We start from the raw sequence: 14,436 nt of genomic DNA, 5'->3' as shown, positions 1-14,436 counted from the left end.
GATGTCCTAATTTCCAGAGCCCGTGAAGGTAGCAGATGGAATCTTAATGAGGGAGATTATGGGAGAGAACCCAGCATAATCACAAAAGCACTTACAGGTGGAAGAGGGAGAAGTCCAGAGTGACGGCGATAGGAAGAGAACTCCACTGACCTTGGCCTTCGAAGGTGGAGGAATGGAGACACAGGATTCCAGGTGGCCTCTAAAAACTGGAAAAGACAAGGAAATGAATTCTTCCTAGAGCTTCCAGAAGAAATACAATCCTGCCAACACCTTGATTTTAGTCCAGAAAGTCCCATTTTAGACTTCTGATCTCCAGAAGTGTAAGATAATGAATTCATGCTGTTTTAAGCCACTAAATTTGTGGTAGTTAGAGCAGCAATAGGAAGCTATGCATACTGGTTATCAGTAAAAGAGACAAGTAATGTAATTTTAAGATGGTTAACACAAAATTAAACCTAGATGTCCAGTAAGTACAGTTAAAAACACTGAGTACCACTAGTAATCAGAGAAATCAAATTTAAATGAGATCTGTTTTACCTATTAGATTAGCAGAAATTTTCATAGATATTATCCATCTAGTCTTCTCAAGAATCCAAGAGTCTCTTATACATTGTTGGTGATAGTCTTAATAAGAAAGATGTTTGAGAGGGAAAATCCATCAAAATTAATAAAATAATAAAAGATTATTTCCTTGTGTATACCTGTATACAACTTGAATCTTTCACAGGGAGTATCTTTCCATATCACTTGTGAAACTATTTTTCAGTGCATAAAGAAACCGAGTCCAAGGGCAATACAAAAAAACCAACAAATGCAAAACAGAAGATGCATGTTGAGAGTGGGGAGCAGGAAGGGGTGCAGGGGGAGAGAGACAGGCATACTGCCTGCCGGATTTTAGGCTGGGGTGACAGCAACATTAGCTAGAGTTAATCATTTTCCCTCCTCATCACACAGCTGCTCTGTCTACATCTTCTCTCACATCTGTTGCCAACATTCTGTTTATTGCATCTGTCTGTGGAAGTATCCGTACCCCCCACCCCCGGTCCTCTAAGAGATGTGGCTAAAAGCTCAGTCTGTTAGCCATGTCTGCACTTATGGTGCAGCTGCTGCCTGGATTAAGTACTCATCATGAAAGAGATGTTTTCCATGGACACATGTGCCCTTAGCAGTCATCTTGTGGTTTTGTACAACTCCTAATCGTCTTGAAACAAGTACTTAAGGTGGTGAGCATTTGGTAATGGAGGTAATTGTCAAATCACTGTCATAAACTCAAAACTAGTATGGCAGCTATACTTCAAGTAATAATTTATATAAATAAGATTTTTTTAAATATTAAAAGTAAACTCATTGAGCAGCATAAGTAGGTGCTCAGGCCAGGATTGGAGGTGGCTGATGATGTTACCAGCCTTTAAACTTCTAAAAATGCATGAAGCCAGATGGGCCCACAGGTCTTCTTCCTTGCTCCCTTCTCCTTTCTTGCATGGCTGTTTAAACACCCCAGCATGTTACCATGAACATTCAGGCAAACACCGCTCAGCCGTGAGTTCCCAGTGAATAGCATGAATTTAATATTTCTGGTTTTGGAATACATAGGTAGAGGGCAGCTATCTGGTTAGGAGGTGGATGTGTCTAGTCATTGTAGACTGTTGTCCAGAAAGTGTTTATGGCTTCATTGGCCAAAACCCCCTCATTCTAGGGACAAGAAACTGATGCCTAAGAAGAAGAGTGCCTGAGCATGTTGCTATTAGTGCAGAGGCCAGGACAGAAATCTCTCCCACTTGGGGGTCAGGGATCTTTTCTGAACATCTGCCTTCTTCATGTACCTTACTTAGGTGGCATCCTTATGCTTTCCTTGGACTTTGTTACACATTAGCAGTTTAAATTTACTCTTAAGGTTTCAACTTCAGACAAAATTTCCGTATTCTAGATGAGTTCAGGTCTCTAGCTAGCAGGCAGGCTTTACAAGCTGTGGCAGGGTAACCTACCACCAGTTGAGCTCTTTGCCATTAAGGGCCTTGTGAATTGCCTAGTTCAAGAACTGACCATAGGTCCACTTAGCTGGTGGCTCCAGAAAAAACTTTACCCTGTGGTGGCTTCGTAATGTGTCAGTATACATAGGCTGAACCACGTTTTCCAGAATACCCGTTCTTTTATGTTTCTGGTTGGGGTGGAGCCCAGAGGAGATTCTTGTTGGAGATTTGGAGGGCACATGTGATGTAGCAGTCCTTTTTATCACCTAAACGTTGTGCTTTTGAGCCAGCTCCCCTTGTTAGCAAGAGGCAGCAGGGGACCAGCAACTGCTCTATCTGCTCCAGGTTCCTGCTTTAGCTCCTCTAACCCTGGCCTCACCTGGTGCGTGCACACAAGCCCCCCCAACCTTCCCCACCCCAAAGCCAGAGGCAACACAAGCGGACATGGTTTTAGTCTCTACTCGTGACTTCAACTTGTTGCCTATGGTTCTAGCTTGTGGCTATCTGTCTTTCCCGGATACTGCTAGCCCCGAAGATTTCAAACTCCAGTTCAGGGCAAAGGTGGCCCTTACAGACTGCCTTAGAAGCTCCTGCAATTACAGAAGTTAAACTCCTGTAAATTAATACGTATTCTGTTTCATACACACTCATCTAGTGGTTCTGCTTCTCTGGTTAAACCATTACTGCCACGCACCTGTTCCCAAGGAAGTCACTGTATTATTCACCTTACGTAGCAGCTTAAACAGTTTCTGTGGGACAGTACAACTTTGGACATCCAGGATCCCATCCTCTGGAATTCTCCAACTTTCAGAATCCTTCCATACTCCTAAAGAACAGAAAATAAACTAAAAGCCCCAACCCTCTTTGATGAAGCATCATTTGACACCCAACAACAACAGAATGGACCCGAGCACTGGCAGAGGAGAGAGCAGCTCCGTCCAGCAGGAGGCAGAAGAAAACTGAAAGGACAGGGATCAGAGTACAAGTGAGCCTGAGTAACAGCAGGGGCCACAGCTAGAAGTCAGGAAAGGCAGTAGACCTAGATCCTGAATGGAAGAGAAAAGCTAGAACTCCTCTGAAGTTTTGGTAGTAAAAAAGCTTGTCCTAAGCAGCCCTGTGATCTTATGTACCTCACAAGGCACTGGGTTTCTGCTGGACACTTGGAGATGCCCATCTACACCACATACACCACAGGCAGTAGGGCTAGAGTTTGGTAAAAAATACCCCTTTGTCCTGACTGCCCTGGGTACCAGTGATCCACAGTGTGTTCGGATATAAAAAAATCATTAAAGATGCTCTTTCAAGGAATATTGACTTATCACCTAGACAGCGTACAAGTGACTTTCAGTATAATTATTCAGGATATAGTTAAATGTTCCAGATGCTTGGGATTTTATTAGATGCTGAATACAAAGGAGGGCGTGGAGGAAACTTATCTGAAGAGCTATCTTCGTGGTCTCCAGTAATCTTTACCTTGTAATAAGCCCTCCAGTTGTTGAAATGACTAGTTAGTGAAGAAAGAAAACAGACCTTCCAGAAAGTGCCTCTGGCCTGTGATGCTTAGGTGTTGCAAGTCAAGGGAGCAATCAGGTGGTGACCTAGAAAGTGGGGAAAATACTCAATGGGAGACTGCTTCCACCTCACCTCAGTAGCTGGTTGTGCCATTAGACCTGTGGCTTTGCCCAGGAGGTCACCGTGTTTTACTAATGGACTAATGGGTGAGAAACCTACAAGCAAGCTATCCTCTTGGACTTCTAAAGAAAGCAGTTTTCCTGGAGTCATAATACCACTTTACTGTGAACTTCCCCACTCCCTCTGCTCTTTCCATCTTTGTGATCCATCAGATGGTGTTCATGATTGTGGCTTTTGAGCAACAAAGTAGAGTTTCTTGTTCCTCAGTATGGTCTGTTAAGGATGACAGGCAAGTCTGTCCATGTGCTTTAAGTTAGCTTCATTGTTTCAGCACTTTTTTAGCTGTGATTTCCATAGTCCTTGTCTATTCCCACAGGACCCTGAACAGAGATCACACTTTTCGTCTTTCTTGGTTACTGCCTCTCTCTGATTCTGTGATTCCTGTGACGCCAGGTTAGCACTTGCTTCCAAGAATACTTGATGCCCCAGTGATCGAATTTTGAAATAATTCCATTGTCCTTGAAGTTGGGCTGTAAGGGTCTGAATAGCTAAGAATATCCCCTATTCTAAAAATAAGGGAATTTGGGTGAGCCTCGTTGGGGGAAAAAGCGTTGTGGTGGGTTTATGTTAATTAATGGTGGGTGAGGGTTCTCGGCCTAGTTTGGTGCAGGAGAGCATGTTTCTAGAGCTGATGCCTCAGAACTTAGGTCTGTTCCCTATCCGGATTACCTCTGGGTCTTGATCTAGTCTGGGTGCCTCCCTTCCGGTCAGGCCCAGGGCTCCTTCTGCATCCTGTGACTCGTAGGCATACCTGCGACTCTCGGCCCACGTAAAACAAGATTCTGAACACACCATTTCTTTCTGGATACAAATGCCAGTCTGCTGCCCTCCTCTGTTTTCCTTAAGGTTGAAAGTAGAATTTAGCACTTCCTGGCCTAAAACCAAAGGCAGAAGAAAGGAATGTGAAGCTTAAGATACTACCTAAGATCATATTGACATAGTTTTTCCTTAAATACTATTTTGGCATATAATAAAATCAGACCTTCCAGCTACACCAGAGTCCAGGAAAGAAAGGACTTTAGACAGAGAAAAAAAAAAATCTAAAAAGGATAATTATTTTAATAGCTGTCCTTGGGGAAAACACAGATAAGGGTAAAGCTGCCCCAAATTAACAATTAGGTAAATGCTGGGGATTATAGCACAGCAGGATTTAGTGTTCCGTTTCTTTTTTTTTTCTTTAAAGATTTTATTCATTTATTTGACAGACAGAGATCACAAGTAGGCAGAGAGGCAGGCAGAGAGAGAAGAAAGCAGAGAGAGAGGAGGAAGCAGGCTCCCCGAGGAGCAGAGAGACCGATGCGGGGCTCGATCCCAGGACTCTGGGATCATGACCTGAGCTGAAGGCAGAGGCCTCAACCCACTGAACCACCCAGGCACTCCTGGTATTCCATTTCTAAAACAATGCACAATGCTGCCAAAAACTGAATGAATGTGATTGCAGCTATCTGTGGTTTTGACCGATGTACTTGTAGCTGTGAAAGTTTGACCTGAGCTGAAATGCCTCACTGAGTCAGCCCTTTCTGTGTCCTTGTCCCTGCAGCGCGAATTTGTCCAAGGCTGCCTGGGGGGCGTTAGAGAAGAACGGCACCCAGCTGATGATCCGATCCTATGAGCTTGGGGTCCTTTTCCTGCCATCAGCATTTGTAAGTTCACATTTGAAACTGCCTGAGTGGTCACGTGTGAAGCAGGTTGGGTTTTTATGTTCTCTTCTTTTGATCATGATGACCTGCCCGAGGGCAGAAGGTGGCAGGGCCAGGGTTCTAACCGAGAGCCTGTGCTCTCAACTGCTGGCCTGTGTTAACAGATATATTTAGCACTCACTATTCTGGGTGCCATGAGATTGCTGCTCTCAGGAAGCATACCTGATGACAGACTGAAGATAATTGCGTTGGGTAAAGTTAATCACATGTTTCACAGGATTTAAATATTGTTAAGATTCATTACAAGATGGTAGTGACAGGTCACCAAAGGGATGAGTCAGGCAAGAGCAAGATGTTCTTTTGGAGGAGGTCTTTGGAAGCTAGAAGATTTAGTAGGGCGCGGGGGAGGGGGTTGTTGGGGGAGGATGCCTCGAGTTTAGGCTAGGCAGAAAGGAGAGGGAAGGGCATCCCATGTTGGAAGTGGCATTAGCATAAGTCAGGAGGCAGGGACGCTCACAACATCTGCTTGAGAAGGAGGTCGGAAGGTCACAGAGGCCCTGTGCAGTCAGACTCACTGGTAAGCCTGCTAGAAACACCCCACAGTGGAAGCTGTGTCTCTCTCTTGAGGTGCCTAGCCCAGCCAGCTTGTCTCCCACCTTGGAACAACTCTTGGTTTCTGCAGCTAACACCAGACAGTATGGCTGCTTTTCATGTAGGGACTGGCTGTGCAGGCCTTCTGATTTCTAAACACTAAAACCACTCTTGGCCCAGAGAGACTTTCCCACTCGGAGGGGCACACAGACCCCAAGACCACCTATCTTGCCCCTCACATTCACTCACACATTTGGTGGAATGCAGTCAGAACTGCCCACACAATAAGATGGTTAATGCTTTTCTTTGCCTTTTTTCTTTTCTTCTCCCCTTTTTTTTTTTTCGCCACCTGCTATAGTTGAACTTATGAGAACACACACATGATGCAGCTCCATTGTAAACCGCTTGGACTAGACCAGAATATTTAAGGGAGTGCTGTGTACTTGTCCTCAGGCTTCAGTCCAGACCCATGTGACATGTAGACATAGTCTGGAAGGTTCCAGAGAGCACACCACCACCACTCCAACGCCAGCCTGACAGTATTCTACTATCCCTCCCTTCTACGCTCCAGTAAAAAGTCCTCTTCTCCGTCTCTCTCCTCCCTTCTTCAGTCTTCATCCTTTTCTTCTCCAACTCAGAGTTTTGCTACAGAGCTGTCAAATAAGTTTCTCCTAAGGGTAATTATCATGAAATTCTAGCACATTCTGTTTGTTTTCTACAGAGTCAGAGCAGATTCTAACACTGCTTACAGCTGCTTCCCCCTTCATTTCCTTGGAGGTAGATGGTTCCCCCTTTGCTATAGACAAGGATGTGACTTTCCTAGGGTTCCACAGCTCAGTGGGCTCCAGCTCTCAAGCCACCATCTCTAACTGATCCCTCCTGTGATCTTTCAGCTTTATCACAGAAAAATAATAAATTCATAACACTAGGGTAATAATGGTAATTTGGTGTGACTAGGTGTGACTATAGTGACCATAGCTTTGAACTAAGGCCAGAATTATTTCCCAATAATAAGGAATAAATCCCATGTCTCTCTTGTTTGGCTTTGGTTGTCCATGTCTGCAGAATTCTGGACATTTCTAACTGTGCTGACTCGATTACTCATCATGAAAATGATAATGTGAAAGACAACTTAAGGTCCTCTAGACCCCGCTTAGCTAATTTTTACTTCTGATTCTATTTCTGACTGTATGTTAGCGACAGCTAATAGAAGAAAAAATAGGCATAATCATTTAGAATCCCCAAATTAGACTATTCTATACTATTACAATAAGGAGGAGCCCCCATTATAGTACATTCTCGATAAGAGATTCAGTTATATATAAAGACTATCAGGCAAGAATATTAAAAATGGATTCCGCCCTCCTATGCTGTGCTGATAGATTTAAGGGTGAGGCTCCAAGCACGGTGACTGTGTAATTAACATAGTGACTGAAAAGTCAGTGTTTTGTCGAGCAGTCCGGGTTTCTTGGCCAGATCTTAGAACAGTGCTACAAAGCAGGCTTTCTCTGTAACACTAGTAAGGACCCAAAACCATCACTATCTTGTCAGACACCCAAAACTTCACTATCTTGTCAGACATTCTCTTTTCTGGGTGGATTCTCTGTATCCTTCACTGAACTATAAATTATTTGGGCAGGGTGCCAAAATGAGGCATGTGGACAAAACAGAGAAGTATTTTATCTGGGGCGCCTGGTTGGCTCAGTGGGTTGAGCGTCCAGCTCTTGGTTTGGGCTCAGGTCATAATCTCAGAGTTGTGGGATCGAGGCCTGTGTCGGGCGGGCTCTGCATTTGGCAGGGTGTCTGCTTGGAATTCTCTCTCTTCCTTCCCTTTGTCCCTCCACACCTCTCTCTCTCTGTTTCTTTCTCTTTCTCTCAAAAAAAAAAAAAAAAAAAATGTGTTTGACCTCACCCTCCCAAGAAGCCTACTAGTCAAGCTGAGCAAGAAGGTCATTCTAAAAAGGCACTTTCATTGAGAGATGTCCAGGTGCCGAGACCTGTGAGAGAAGTAACTGGCCTGAGTGAGCAGACCCCCAAGGGCTGAAAGTGGGTATTTGGATCCTTTTCATTGCTCTTGACAGAAGCTAACTTGAGCTTCCATAAGCCTACAGCAGAGCTGCTGAAAGGCATGTCATGGAATCAGTGGCACAGGACGGGGGGCGGGAGGCAGAGCGGGCCACCCTGGGGCCCTGAGCAGTGTACCACCTGTCTGGGGGCTGCCACTGGTAACGCCTCCACGGTGGCTTGTCCCCTCATTTGCCAGTTATTCCTCATTTAAAGACTGCTCAAGTTGTCTGCTTTTTACACCTCTGTACGGCCCTGCCCCTGTCCTGTAATAGTGGGCCTGTTTCCCAGACAAGGGCAGATTGTTGTGAGCTAGGAAGCCATCCCAGAGGTAGCCACTGCCTGAGGGTGTCACCCATGAGTGAGCTGATGTGTGTTTTATCAGTCTGTATAAAACCATGTCAGGAAAATTGCAACAGAGGAGACTGTCCTTAAGCTACTCTATCACTTACTGGTGTGTGAAGCTTCTGGAAAACCAGCAGACCTTTGCTTGGTCTCTGCAGAATTCACAGAATTAACATATAAACTTATAAACAATAAGGGTTTTTTGTTTTGTTTTATTTTGTTTTTAAGATTTTATTTATTTATTTGACAGAGAGAGATCACAAGTAGACAGAGAGGCAGGCAGAGAGAGAGGAAGGGAAGCAGGCTCCCCGCTGAGCAGAGAGCCCTACGCGGGACTCGATCCCAGAACCCCGAGATCATGACCTGAGCTGAAGGCAGCGGCTCAACCCACTAAGCCACCCAGGCGCCCTAAACAATAAGGTTTTGACGCTGAGGGCAGCCTAAAGATCTTTGCCACGAGGTGATTTGTCGTTTTGCTGAGGTAATTCGAACACAGTGAGACGTTTAACTTGTGAAGGAGAGACTATGCAGCACAACTCCATAGCTCCCTCCTCAGAATGTCTCCCAGACTCGTCACTGAACATTCCGGCCCGCCTGGAATGACGCAGTCACTCTGTTCAGCTCCACCAGCTCCCCAAGCCTCCAGTTCAGTAGCCCTGGGAGTGGGAGGAGGAATGAGATGGCATCTTCATTCTCATGAATTTCATGGATAAGGTCAGAAACAGATTATAGTATGTGATGAGAACTGTGGTGTAGGGGGTTCACGGTATAAGGACTCTGAGAAAAGGAGCATGTAGTCTGCCTGGGGGCCTGGGGAAGGCTTTTGTCAGGAGATGACATTTGACCTGGGTCTTGAAAAATGAGTTACAAGCTTAAACCCCCATCAAGGGAGATGAGGCTTCCAGCCAGAGAGAACAGTGATGTTGTATTTGAGGAACGTCAGGCCATTCCACGTACCTGGGAAGGCGCTGGGATGTGGGCCATAGAATTTGAGGTTGGACTCCTGTGCCAAAGGACACTGGCAAGCAGGACCCACTGGAATTATACTTTGTCCCATGTGGACAGTAGAAAACCACTAGTTTTTTAAGCAGGATTAATGATGTCATTGATAAGACATAAGATACTTCTCCAATTATGAGTATAATTTGTTATATTATTCAAAAGGTACCTGAGGATAAGGGCCTTGTGAATCTCACCAAAATCCTCTTCATCACTTAAGACATACTATTATAAAAGTTTAATTAATAATTACTATTACTGTCATCCTACCGTCCTAGCTCAAAGTGTACAGTCATCTCTGGTGACTCTTTTATACTCAAGTTTTGCTGCTTAACGCTGCTTGATAATCAGTCACCTCTGGCCATTCCTGCTGCCACTGTGTCGAGGGTGTGTCATCTCCTGGTATGGGATCCTCCCACCATGCTTTCCAGGGCAGCCTCCAAGCTGCTCTGCACCCAGCTGCCGGAGTGTCTTTGTAGACCACACATCAGGCGCATCACCCACCTTCAAATCTCGTAAGATAGAAGCCAGGCTCCTTAGCATGACCTGCTGTTCTCTTCATGTCCTGACTCCTGACTCCCCGAGCCTGACCACCTCTCTCTCTTTCCTGGCCCTCATGTTCAGCCATACAGAATTTGTTCCTACTATAAGCCCATCTGTGTTCTCCAGAGAAACAGAACCAATAGGATATATAGATACATATAGAGAAAGATTTATGATGAGGAATTGGCTCGCATGATTTTGGGGCTAGGAAGTTCTAGCCTCTATCAGAGAGAAACCCAGGAGAGCTGGGGGTGTATTTCCACAAGCTGTGGAGCCTGACGGTCTGAGGATCAGGAGAGTTGATGCTTTCAATCCCGATCTAAGTTTGGGAGAAGACCCATGTTCCAGCCAACAGAGAGCAAATTCACCCTTCTGCAGCTTTTTTGTTATAGTTAGGCCCTCAACAGATTGGGCAATGCCCACTTACAGTGCGGAGTCAGAGGCTCTCTGCTCTATTCAGTCCACTGACTCAAATGCTAATCTCATCCAGAAACACCCTCAGAGACCCCCCAGCGTGACGTTTAACCAGTTATCTGGTATCCAATGGCCCAGTCAAGTGGATGCCTAATAACCGTCTTGCCATCATTCATCAGCCTTAATCTGTATCAGGAACAGTATCCCTACACCCCTAAACCCACCTGCCTCCCCTCTCTCCAGTCTAGGTGCCCCTCCTCTGTATCCCACAGCTTTCTAGAATGCAGACTCATCACATATCCCTTGTATTATCATTTACTTGTGTATCTCCTTGACTGGACTGTGAGCTCCTTCCTCCTAGGGCTTGGTACATCTGTTCGTTGATGTTGCTTCCTTTCAGTTCCTAGTGTTCACACTGGGTTTTGTGTGAGCATGGCAAACGGGGAGAACAGTGGCTGTGCATACCACAGGGATTTAGCCCAGTGGATGTTGTGTGTAGTAGGGGTTCAGATGTGTTCGTAAGCAATTTGCAGTATAGAATCGCTCACCTGTTTTGTTGAAATTAAAGCACGTGTGCACACACTTAGTCCGATGCGCTGCTTGCAAATGCCTATCCCTGTGTGTTTAATAGATGTTCTTAAAATTTCTGTATCTGTTCATTTCAAAAAGGTTACTAATGGGAATGGGTTTGTTATAAAATGAGGCCTTGTGTTTCCCTCTTCAGTACTAGTAAGACATGCCTTTTAAATGTTTTTGGTTACAAGTTTGCCAAAAAGACTTAATACCCAGTTCTGTAATCATTTCTCTAACTGGACATCATCCAGAATCTGGTTTCTTGAGATCAGCCCACCCTTGTACTTCTTAGAGAGCTCCATGTCCAAAACACCCACGTTTCTGAGTGATCAGCAACTGGAGTTGCCACTTTTGTCCTTCCCCAGTAGGCCATCCTGATCCTTGTGTTCCAGAACACTGACTTGAGATTAGCATGTACAAACAGTTGAGCTTTGTGGCCAGAATGAAGAGTCTCAGACATTGCTGAGGCAGGCACCTAGAAGGCCCCACAGCTCCTGCACTTTACCCCGGCCATAATAAGGACCTGTCACTCAGGACCCAATAGTTGCATGGCAGGACATTCTCTGTGGTCTGAAAATAGTGGATGAGAGCCACCATTTTTCATTCATGATTCTAGGCTTGGTCTGGAAGCGAAGTCTCTGGTAACCAAACATTGATTTATTCACATTTTTTTTCTGCATTTAAGTGAATGAATCAATAAACCTACCATCTCAGGGTGACTCTAATGTGCACTCAATAGCTTTCCCTTTGGGAACACTTTCAGGAGCTTTGGGAATTAATATCAACGGTACATTTCACTGTGTACGTAGCACTTAGCTATTGTTACACAGGTGCTTAAAGACTATTCTTTTGAGATCTGGTATCAATTTATCAAGTATATAATTTTTCTCGGGTTTGTCCCTTTAAGTGTATTTAACTTTTAGATTAGACTCTAATTCATTTAGGTTCAGAAAAATTTGAATATAGGAAAGATCCAACAATTTCAAAGATTGATAGCTGTGTTCTAAATCCTCGGGTTTCTGTGAGTATATTAGGGAGAGGCAGGGTTTATTTCAACTTCATGCATTTTGGTGTTTATGGAGCACATACTTTGTGAGGCACTAAGTCCTGGACTCGAGCCTGCCTAGTACTTTGTGGGCTACAGCTACTGCTGCCTCTGGCGATGAATGTATGTAACCATCTGAGAATCCTCGGTCAAGGTCCAAAATGGTTTCCTCCACACAAGGGTAGCCTGAGTTTTCCTGTGCTTGCTTTAGGGCTGAGGGACACCTCAGCTCCTTCCAAACCCTAGATGTGTTTACCCCTAAGATGGCAGCTTCTCTTTTCTGTCATTAGAATAAAAAATGCTTGGGGCGCCTGGGTGGCTCAGTTGGTTGAGACTCTGCCTTCGGTTCAGGTCATGATCCTAGGGTCCTGGGATCGAGCTCAGCAGGAAGTCTGCTTCTCCCGCTGACCTCTCTACTCTCATGCTCTCTCTCTCTTTCATTGTCTCTCTCTACCTCTCAAATAAATAAATAAAATATTTTTTTTAAAAAAAAGAATAAAAAATGCTTCAGTCAAATCCATAAGAACTTTGTCTTCAAGTCTCTTTTCTCTGTTCTGTTCACAATAAAACTCTTTTATTGTCTTTTGTTGCCAAAATTTATATATATATATGCGCGCCACAAGTATTTGCTCACATCATGACTGGCTCTGGCTGGAAGAACTAATGAAATTCACAGAAGCCACTGCCTTGCTGCTCCCTCCCCTCCCCACATGGTGTCTGACCACTGGCCATCTCTTGAGGGTACTCAGTGTTTCCCATGGGGCTACAGCTGGTCGGTACTGTTTCACGTGGAATTTTCGTTTAAGTTTTCATGTTCTCCCACTCAGCTCCATTCTGGCATTCTATTCCTTCCTCTTTCCTATCCACATCCAGTTGCCACATCCTGTCCTCTGCCCTAGCAAGAGTTTTGCCGCCTGCTGCTGTGGGTCATTGTCTTCTTCCCTGGACTGATTCCATCGCTCCCCATCTTGGCTATGGCTACACTTCTGAAGCTCTTTTTGCCCATCTGCCAGCGTCTGCATTCCCCTTTGAACCTGCAGTGTCTCCTCTTGGTGCACGAGACTATGTCAAGAATCCTTTGTGGGACAGCAGGGCCCACCCTGACCTGGGACAGCATGGCCCCCAACCTCTGTTCCCACCCCTCTCCCCACATCCCCTACACAGCCAGGGCTCTAGTCACCTGGGAGTGCTTGTTAGCAGGTGGGTGAGGTTGGCTGGGGCACCAGTAGCACAGCTGCCACTTACTAGTTGTGTGATCTTGTGCTACTGTTCCTCGCCTCCATTAGGAAAGTGAAATCATGTGGAAAGACAATGTAGAAGAATATGTTGGAGAAATACCAGGGACCAAGTAAAGGAACTCTGGGAGCACCCTGTGCTAGAGGAGCCAAATGACAACAGAGTTGGGGTCCTGCTTATAAGCTGTTGGGCCCTGGGCCTGTTACTTCCACAGGCTTCCTTTTTCTCAGTGTGACGTGGGGATAGTGCAGTAACTACTAACTTTGTAGCTCTGTTGGAGAATTGAGAGTTCTTGCCTACGAGTCGTTGGAACAGTGCCTCGCACTTGGCAGGTACGGAGCAGTTAGCAACAGCAGCACCAGCTCGGAGATCCAGCAGTTCAACAGGAGATGGAAAGCAGAGGTCAAAATTTTGACCTCATACCCGCAGTGATGGGATGCTGTTCCTTTTTCTCCTGAGTGGACTCCACCCCATAGACACAGCCCTTTGCTTATCAGAAACCCACCCTTCTTGGGTCTCGTGGGCCTACTCTCTGCTCCATGAAGCTTTTCAGCCCCCACCTGGAAACACAGTTGATCACATGCCATCTTACAGGCAGGACAAGACAGCCACCTCCCTGTATTGACACCTCCTTGTCCATTAGTCCATCTTTGATTAAGTGTGCTCCTTCTAGAAGGCTCACTGTCATTACTGTTTTATCCAGGAAAACTTGATGCCTTGTATATAGGGTTTTACTGCTTGAGGATGCTAATCGGATGCAACTGAAAAATAAATGATATCTCTGAGATTTGAACATGTTTCTTGTTCTCTGTGCTGGCGCTAAGCCGCTAAACTTAATCCGTCATGATGATAACAGCTCTTCCTCCCAGAGCTGATGAAGGGAAAAGCCGGTAATTTCTCAAGTGTGATAGATGTCCACCCTCTCACCTGGTGTTTCATAAATATATTGTCTTAACTGTCTTTTTAAGTATCTGTGCCTGGGAGGGTAGCTTCCTCTGTTTTATGAAATGCCAAGTGATACCACTGTGATATATAAATAATGATAATTAGACGACAGCTTCAAATTATCTGACATCCAGATTGAAGGGAAAAGCAGTACTTTTTTTTTTTTTTTTTCCCTATAATACCCTAGAATTTAGATCAGAAATGGCATTCAGGAAAGCTTATTACTTCCTGTCAGACATGGATGGCTCAAAGCTTCTTATATGTGAAGTAAGACACCACAGAACAGGCGCATGCCAAAGCACATTGGGACATCAGATCTGGGCCAGGCCGTAAGGACTCTCCATTCTTTGTTTGAAAATAACAGAAATAGACTAGGAGC

The 14,436-nt window shown here is 45.0% G+C and overlaps 1 protein-coding gene across 4 annotated transcripts in view; it reads left to right on the top strand.

Moving 5' to 3' along the window:
* The window catches only part of TDP1 (tyrosyl-DNA phosphodiesterase 1), an 86,126-nt gene that overhangs the window by 59,014 nt on the left and 12,676 nt on the right, over positions 1 to 14,436 (top strand). For 3 of the 4 annotated variants that reach the window (XM_032344690.1, XM_032344691.1, XM_032344692.1), the window contains one exon: positions 5,203 to 5,305. The exons of the other annotated variant lie outside the window; for it this stretch is intronic. In XM_032344690.1, coding sequence (XP_032200581.1) covers positions 5,203 to 5,305 — 103 coding nt within the window. The remainder of the gene's footprint in view (positions 1 to 5,202; positions 5,306 to 14,436) is intronic. 4 annotated transcript variants of the gene reach the window in all.

Source organism: Mustela erminea, chromosome 5 (assembly GCF_009829155.1).
Source record: "Mustela erminea isolate mMusErm1 chromosome 5, mMusErm1.Pri, whole genome shotgun sequence".
NCBI lineage: Eukaryota > Metazoa > Chordata > Mammalia > Carnivora > Mustelidae > Mustela > Mustela erminea.
The sequence above is the reverse complement of the archived record's forward strand: the minus strand, read 5'-3'. Positions and strand labels throughout refer to the sequence as shown.